This window comes from Salvelinus fontinalis, chromosome 39 (assembly GCF_029448725.1).
Source record: "Salvelinus fontinalis isolate EN_2023a chromosome 39, ASM2944872v1, whole genome shotgun sequence".
In the NCBI taxonomy this organism is placed as follows: domain Eukaryota; kingdom Metazoa; phylum Chordata; class Actinopteri; order Salmoniformes; family Salmonidae; genus Salvelinus; species Salvelinus fontinalis.
In genome coordinates, this window is record NC_074703.1 from 19,193,921 (window position 1) to 19,202,944 (window position 9,024).

General features: G+C 41.7%; 1 protein-coding gene across 5 annotated transcripts in view; it reads right to left on the bottom strand.

The window, feature by feature from the left end:
- Positions 1-5,926, bottom strand: part of LOC129838626 (calumenin-A) — a 10,956-nt gene extending 5,030 nt beyond the window's left edge. Inside the window, exons 1-2 of one of the 5 annotated variants that reach the window (XM_055905734.1) lie at positions 5,857-5,926; positions 4,641-4,862 (exon numbers count right to left, since the gene is read on the bottom strand). In XM_055905734.1, coding sequence (XP_055761709.1) covers positions 4,641-4,862; positions 5,857-5,864 — 230 coding nt within the window. In that variant the 5' untranslated portion in view covers positions 5,865-5,926. Of the gene's footprint in view, positions 1-4,640; positions 4,863-5,774 lie in introns of all 5 variants that reach the window. The other 4 variants (XM_055905730.1, XM_055905731.1, XM_055905732.1 and 1 more) reach the window with 4 other exon arrangements.
- Positions 5,927-9,024: the final 3,098 nt, after the last annotated feature.

Here is a 9,024-nt window from a genome sequence, read left to right on the forward strand (position 1 = left end):
CAACATTAATGGAGTCAAAATAAAGATATGCCTTCCTTGTCCTTGTCTGTTGGCTTTTCTGCATATACTATTTCGACGCACAAAACCATTCAAACAAACTCTCACTTTTCTCAAAATATTCGCATGACGTCACAAACTCTGTTGCTGCGATCATTCAATGGCAGTGGCATTGACATATTTTCTTCAACGAGAGGACGCCATAATGACAGAAATAAAAAAGAGGCCTTTTACAAGACTACATCACGACAGGAGCGCATGATTCTTATTAAAGAAATGGAGTCCAGACTAGGGCTGTTGCGGTGACCGTATTACCGTAATCTTCAACAAAAAGAGTCAGATGACAATTAGGGGAAAGAAAAAATTATTAATCTTCAACAAAAAGGGTCAGATGACAATTAGGGGAAAGAAAAAATAAATCTATTGAAGCCCCCTCTGAGGAGATCTGTGGTGCTCTCCATCCTGATTGCTTCAGGAAAGTCTCTGGTAAGAGGGAGTCACGAGTCATGAAGGCAGTCAAATTCCACGTGACCATTTAGTCATGGTAAATTGGCTTCTCCAAGCTCTGATGCTGCTGATGGTCATTAGCAGCCTACCAAACTTGCCAGATGCCTGGTACTCAACACTCTATTGTCCCGCAAATCACTCTGACATCAATGCAAATGAATTCGAAAATCTAATCAAACACTTCATGAGAGCCCATGAGCTCATGTTGCACAATATTTTAATAGGCTATGTAATTTCGCGAGAAAACAGAGTGAGGGCCTCTACTAAAAATAGGAGGATCAGCTTTCTATAGGCTAGGCCTACTATATTTATTTCTCAACTTTCCTAATATTAAGCACATTGCTTATATTTATAATAGGAGTATAGCCTACCTGGCTGGCATGAAAATAAACCACGGGGACAAGCGTCCTCCATTCACTATTTAAGTGCATAGATGACATGTATTTTTTCAAGTGACCCTGTTTCGATACAGGTGTATGATAATGGTCCATTCTAAATCAAAACAAAAACAAATTTCACACATATATTATTTAGTATATGTAAAGACAAGATTAAATCAAGAATAGTCTGATGGGTGACAATATTAGCTTTTCACTTGTGAATGATGCCCAGTGTAACGGATGTGAAATGGCTAGCTAGTTAGCGGTGGTGCGCGCTAGCAGCCTTTCAGTCGGTTACGTCACTTGCTCTGAAACCTAGAAGTAGTGGTTCCCCTTGCTCTGCAAGGGCCGCGGCCTTTGTGGAGCGATGGGTAACGATGCTTCGTGGGCAACCGTTGTTGATGTGTGCAGAGGGTCCCTGGTTTGCGCCCGGGTCGGGGCGAGGGGACGGTCTAAAGTTATGCTGTTACATTGATGCTGTTGACCCGGATCACTGGTTGCTGCGGAAAAGGAGGAGGTCGAAAGGGGGGTGAGTGTAACGGATGTGAAATGGCTAGCTAGTTAGCGGTGCCTTTTTTTGGGCGACTTTTTCGAGTCATAGTCACACACCTCATCTAGCCTAGCCCATAGGCCTATATGTTTTAATAAGGTTTGTATCACAACTAAAGTGGCCAAATAACTTCTAAAATCAAGCACATTACAAGGGGTGTAGAGCCTAACTGGCATACATAAGCAGCGAGTGAGTTTCAAGTTTGGGGAAGATAATTTTCACCATAAAAATGCACCTTTATAATAAAAGCACAGAATATTTCTAGCACAGAATAGAATAGGTCGAACTTTGGGAATAGTATATTGACATTGGCTAGTGCTTTTGCTGTTCGTGCTTTTGCTGTTCTGTCTTCACTTGTAGCCTGTAAGAAAGACCGGATCACGTGATGGAGCACGCAGCACTCAGAGAGAAGGGAACAATGGCCACTGGCCGCAAAAGGCATGGATTTTTGGGGGTGCATTATGGCCACACAAAGGGGATGCTGCCGTGAAATTCTAGGCATTATCAAATACTTGTCAAATTGTGAATGAGCGACTGATACAGTGTGTACAGCCTGCGCAAAAAAAACTAAGCAGAGATCATGTGTTTCAAGCAACTTTTTAAAAATCATCATTAAAGTCACATCATGTCGGGGCTTCCTGAGTGGCGCAGTGGTCTAAGGCACTGCATCGCAGTGCTAGCTGTGCCACTAGAGGTTCTGGGTTTGAGTCCAGGCTGCGACTGGGAGACCCATGGTGCGGCGCACAATTGGCCCAGCGTCGTTCAAGTTAGGGGAGGGTTTGGCCGGCAGGGATGTCCTTGTCCCATCGTGAAATAATGACTCCTGTGGCGGGCTGGGCACAGTGCATGCTGACACGGTCGCCAGGTGTACAGTGTTTCCTCTGACACATTGGTGCAGCTGGCTTCCGGGTTAAGTGGGCATTGTGTCAAGAAGCAGTGCGGCTTGGTTTGGTTGTTTTTCGGGGGACGCACGGCTCTCGACCTTCGACTCTCCGTACGGGAGTGGCAGCGATGAGACAAGACTTTAACTACCAATTGGATACCTAAAAACATACAGTCCAACGTTTGTAGAACAACTAAAGATACATAAATAACTCAAAATTAAGCATTTAGGAATATCTATTTCTTTGTTAACCGCTCAACACAGAATAACCGCATGTGCGCGCACTCCCTCAAATCGTTTGGAGAAAATATCCTTTCTATTTTATTCAGTTTTGTTCACAATGTATTCTTCATACTATAAAATAATGCCACGGAATGCTAAGCAAATCTTTTCTGCATATGAACTAGTGTAGCCCTCAGCCATTTGGCATAGCCATATCAGGGCCTAACATAAGGACATGATATGCTATTCTGTTATTCTGAAATAGACTACATTTTCTTCACATCATGCTTCTTTAGACCTGTCTAAAATAAATAATGGATTTATTAGACTTTTTAAAATGTAGATGTTCCAAAGGTCTGCATCAGTGGCTTGTAGGCTATGAGTGGAAGCCAGGAGATGCTAAATGTGTTTATGTTAATTAACGGTCAATTACCGTGAGACCGACAGTTATTTGCAGCCCTAGTTCAGATAGGCTACTTTAGGAAACTTTCTGAATGGACATTTTGGCCTATAGAGAGAATCAGCGAACTCACACACGCACACCCCCATAAAAGCATCCATCAATCAAAACCACCAGCGAACTGTATGTCAGACACAAGAGCAAATATTTATCCTTTCACTAAAACAAAATAAAAAACCTAGGCCTTCCTTAGGCTTTCCTGAGAGTAGGTTGGAAGATAATTAATTGACAATGAAAGTATGAAGGGGACAGCTATGCTATAGAATAAAGATGAAATTGACCATCATTAAAATTGAAACAAATAAATGCAACATGTCCATAGCCTATTTATCAGTAACGTTGATTATCGAGGAGGAGAGTGTTGGAAAGATTTTTCAAATACTGTGAGGAACAACTATAATGGACTTCATTGACTTACTATGTGAGGTGAAGAAAATATGACTTAGAAGCCCAGCTGGGCACTTTCCTACTTTTGACATTTGCGAAAAGCAGGCCAGGTACTTCTGTGCGTGTTCAGGCGCGCGCTCCGTCAACATTAACAGGTCAGAGAAACCAGACACATGCTCATTGCTCACATGGAGCGCGTAAATGATGATATGAAATAAACCAAACCTTGTTTATCACAAGTGTAGCGGGTTTTGAACTGTGCAAACTGTCAGGATTTGGCCAGGATTGTTCAAGTTTTGGTCACTAGATGCCCCCATTGTGCTTTTTTGACCCTTTTGTTTTTTCCCTTGTTCCAGTTATTGTTTGCACCTGTGTCTCATTTCCCTTGAAAGTATTTAAACCCTTAGTGTTCCTCAGTTCTTTGCTCTGTGTTTGTATGTTAGCACCCAGCCCCAGCCATGCTGTGAACATTTGTTTCTCTAGTTGGATATTCTTGAGGTACTCTGGTTTTGTTCTTGTTTATTTTTGATTATTCTTTTGAGGTTTGTTTTTCCCCTGCTGTTCTTACAACTTTGTGGATTTTTCCTTGTGTCTTGGAGGATATACATGTTTTCTCTTGGAATTACTTTTGACGTTGTGGATTTATATTTTTTGCCTGAAGATCTTTTCCTTTTTACTTTATTAAACCACCGTCTCTAGTACTGCTGTGTCTGCCTCATCTTCTGGGTTCTGCCGACTATTCGTGGCTCAGTTTACTAAGTGACTGTTTCTCACACCGGAGACCCGAGTTCATTACCGGGTCCTGACAGCAAACAACGAGAATGAGAATGGTAAATTACTGTAATTAGCCATAGCCTATAGCACTCTTCATCCCGCTTTATAAGCAATTAGCTGCTCAAGCAAAGGAAAGCTGTAAAGAGGAGGAGATGTAGAAAGTTTAATAGACAAACTAAGTTAACAAAACATTTGCTTATAATCATTAGTAAACACTCCCGCTATTAGGTCAAGTTTATCTACATGAAAATAATATTAATACCATTTTTTAAATCCTAAAATTAATGTAGGCCTATTTAAACGGTTTTGACGGTTTTATTTTCATGACGCTCTTCATCCATAATCATCAGTTACACGGTTATGCAATTACTGTCACAGCCCTACCCTCAACTTGATACTATTAATACACAGCCGAGCCGAGGAATGGTGGCCACATTGGACAACTGGGACGCAGCCAGGCAGAGACTTGAGCCTACTCACCCTAGCCTGCGCTTGCTCTCCTCTGGGCTGAGGTCGTCAAAAGATTTGGCCTCCTTTTGTCCCAGGAAGGCATCGTGGTCGTAGTCGAAGCCCTGAGCATCGTCGTGCTCGCGGCTACTGAGAGGTGCATCGTGGTGAATGCGTTCCTTTTTCTCGGTGGGTTTACTGGTGGCATAGACCACGCAGAGGGCAAAGCACATGAGCAACGGCCTGATCTCCATCCTATGAGAGAGAGCGAGAGAGAGCGCGAAAGAGAGAGAGCGCAAGAGAGAGAGAGAGCGCGAGAGAGAGAGAGAGAGAGAGAGAGCGCGAAAGAGAGAGAGCGCAAGAGAGAGAGAGAGCGCGAGAGAGATAGAGAGAGAGAGAGAGAGAGCAAGATTAAAGACACCTCCTCCAGAGTGTTAACATCACATCTGCTGCTCATTAGGGCTGTTCCAAGTCTTTCAGAATTTAACATGTCTAGCTTTGCTTCGTTGACAGGCTCTTTGACATTATGGTGTTCCAGTACTTGTTTCACATATTCAACTGTTGGTTGTTTATTAAACTGTTGCTGCTGGCAGCATGTCAGCATAGACTTGTGATAGGACATTTAAAATGGAAGAAAATAGATAGTCCTGTAGACAGGATAGGACAGATGAGTCAGGCAGGAAAGCAAAATACATGTCTGCAGGGCATTCATAATGTCATGATGTGGTATTTGTAACATTGAGGTTTTTATATAGTTAACAGTACTTGAATGCAGATCAGGGGAACACAATATCAAAATTGCTCACTATAACGGTAAAGTGGAAAGAATGTAGCGTTTGGCTTTCTGAACACAAATATTGCCACAGATTGTTAACATACATGTATCAACGTATACACAATTCACACACGGAATACACTGTTTATTTAATATGTCACATTTCTCTACATTAGCAAATGTGGAACAATAAAACAGAATTGTTGACTGTAATGTAAGATATTTTGTCTTCAGTCACTTCCTCATAATAAGATCGCCTGCTAGCCGCTAGCTCTCTTGTCAGACTATTGGAATGTGCCTGAATATGCATATCCTACCGTTTAGGGTTAGCTGATCATACAAAGTAACAGTATCAATATTAGCTTGTAAGAGAAGTAATATCATTGTATTACCTACCTACCTGCCTGCCTGATGATTCCAGACACAATATCTACACTATCTCTGTTTCACAAGCCAACAGTTTAATAAACACACCCTAGCATCGTCCTCCTTCCTTCTTAAAGGAGATCCAATGAGATTACAAATATGAGCCTTTACGAGCTTTGATTGGTCCACTTCAGCAAAAAGGCACATTTGGACGATGACCTAAACTTCCATAATAAAACGTTTATTCATCGCATTCGAGTTTGATTGGCTTACACGAAAAGCGTTGTAGTGTTTAAACCAATCGTGTTATAGAGAATGTATTTACGTTGAGTAAAATCTTCGCTGTGGTCCCTTTGTCCGAAACCTCATCCTGGGCACCTGATTGGCTACTAATTGCCACGTCCCCAAATTTGAGTAAATCTTTCTAGAACTGTTATCGTCCGCTGAAGTTTACATGGACATATTTTGCAGTTGCTGTTGAACATTGGATAAAATATAAATATATGTAAAGTTAACATGTTCTTCTGCGTTTCAGTCCATCTATCAGTCATCAGTCTTGAGTGGACCTGACAACTTTAACTAGCTAGCTTCAATGTCTTGAACAAGACCTAAACGTATGCAGCTGATTAAGTATTACATTTATGGGGAGATGGATATGGTAGAGGGTAAATAAAGAAAGTAATTTACAGTATAATAAATGTTGTTTAACATTTGGGTTTGAACTTTTGTGGGATTAGATGTCGCCCTAACATGAATTGTTATTTTTTCCCCGCTATTTCACTGTCAATAGAGGTAGGCTAAACTCACTTTGGCATGAATGGATGTGCAACATTGACTGAAAAATCGAATAAAAGTTTATTGGTCGAGTACACAGTTTAGCAGATGTTATAGCAGGTGCAGCTAAATGCTTGTTACTAGCTCATAACAATGCAGTAAAATGCCAAACATGTACATAAATAACAATACAAATAAATAAAAAAGATATTGAAATGTCGGAACAAATCCAATTAACCCAAATAGCACTGTAACAGTAATCCAAATGCAATCTATATATATATACACCGGATAAATGTACACATTATATACTAAGAATGATACAGTATGTACAGCAGTAGATAAATTAGAGTGAGCTATGTCAAGAATCTATATATATTAATCTATAAATATGCAGTGTGTATAAGCAGTGTAACTAAAATGCTATGTCCAGTAGTAGAAATAATAGATTAAGCCATGTCGAGAATATAGTGCTTAAATACATTCCACAGGGATGCTGGCTCATGTTGACTCTAATGCTTCCCACCGTTGTGTCAAGTTTGCTGTTTTTTATTTAACCTTTAGGCAAGTCAGTTAAGAACAAATTCTTATTTACAATGACGGCCTACACCAGCCAAACCCAGACGATGCAGCGCCAATTGTGCGCCGCCATATGGGACTCCCAATCACTGCAAGTTGTGAAACAGCCTGGTGTGAACCAGGTTGTCTGCGGTGACGCCGCTAGCATTACGATGCCGTGCCTTAGAGCTCTGCGCCACTCGGGAGCCTTTTGGGTGGTGGACCATTCGTTATACAAGCGGGAAACGGTTCTTGACACAAACCGGTGCGCCTGGCTCCTACTACACTGAACAAAAATATAAACGCAAGATGTAAAGTGTTGGTCCACTGTTTCATGAGTTGAAATAAAACATTCCAGAAATGTTTCATACACACAAAAAAAGCTTATTTCTCTGAAATGTTGTGCACAAATTTGTTTACATCCCTGTTAGTGAGCATTTCTCCTTGGTCAAGATAATCTATCCACCTGAAAGCTGTGGCATATCAATAAAACTATTAAACAGCATGATCATTACACATGTGCACCTTGTGCTGGGGACAATAGAAAGGCCACTGTAAAATGTGCAGTTTTGTCACACAACACAATGCCACAGATGTCTCAAGTTTTGAGGGAGCTTGCAATTGGTATGCTGACCACAAGAATGTCCACCAGAGCTGTTGCCAGATAATTAAATGTTTAGTTCTCTACCATAACATTGTTTTGGGGAATTTGGTAGTGGGTCCAACCGGACTCACAACTGCAGACCATGTACTCCCAGTCATGTGAAATCCATAGATAAGGGCCTAATGAATTTATTACAAATGACTGATTTCCTTATATGAACTAGTAACTCAGTCAAATCTTTGAAATTGTTGCATGTTGCGTTAATATTTTTGTTGAGTATGGCCTGAAGATAGACGTTGTTTATGAGTTTCTCGGTTCCAGCTTTGATGCCCCTGTACTGTCTCCGTCTTCTAGATGTTAGTGGGGTGAACAGGCTGCTCTTGATGGTGCATCTGTATAAGTTCCTGAGGGTCTTAGGGGCCAAGCCAAATTTCTTCAGCCTCCTGAAGTTGAAGAGGCGCTGTTGCGCCTTCTTCACCAAGCTGTCAGTGTGAAGGGACCATTTCAGGTCCTCAGTGATGTGCACGCAGAGGAACTTGAAGCTTTTGACCATCTCCACAGTGGCTCGCTTCGGTGTGGATGGGGGCGTGCTCTCTTTGCCGTTTCCTGTAGTCCATGATCAGCTCCTTCATTTTATTGACATTGAGAAAGAGGTTATTTTCCTGGCACCAATCCACCAGGGCTCTCACCTCCTCCCTGTAGGCCAGGGTTCCCCAACAGGCATCCCGCAGGCCAAATTGGGCCCGCAGGTGAATATATTTAGCTCCCTAAATGATCTCTATCTCCAAGTTATCTCTATCTAAAACATCTGGACCGGCAGTGGCGACCCGTCATTCAGGGCCGGTGGGGCAGAGACCGACCTGTTTTGAGCCCCACCTGTTTTGCTAAAAAAATATATAGATACTTTTTTGTGCCTGTTTTGGATGGTATTTTGGCATTAATACGTGTCACATACCAGTTTGCAACCAATGTATATTTTATTTTTTTTAGTTAATAAAGCCACATACAAACATGGTCTCTGTTTTGCTTTTTTGAATAAGGCAGCTCCAAAATGCAGGTGTTTTAGCCTAGCTCGGTGCTTTCCGTGGTGGGACAGCCAGCGGAAAATACAGAGCACAGGGGTTGGTAATGTTCTTTAGTTGCGCCATGATTGCCTCAGTGTTCTGACACTCATGGGGACACTACGTCACCGCAACATCTACGGGGATAGCTCAAATATTCAAGCCCCTTGGGTGCTGCCATAGAGTTAAATCAGAAATGCCCATCCAAGAAGGCTCAAGGTCATTGGCTACAGATAAAATTATATGGAAGTTTTTACATTTAACTAGGCAAGTCAGTTA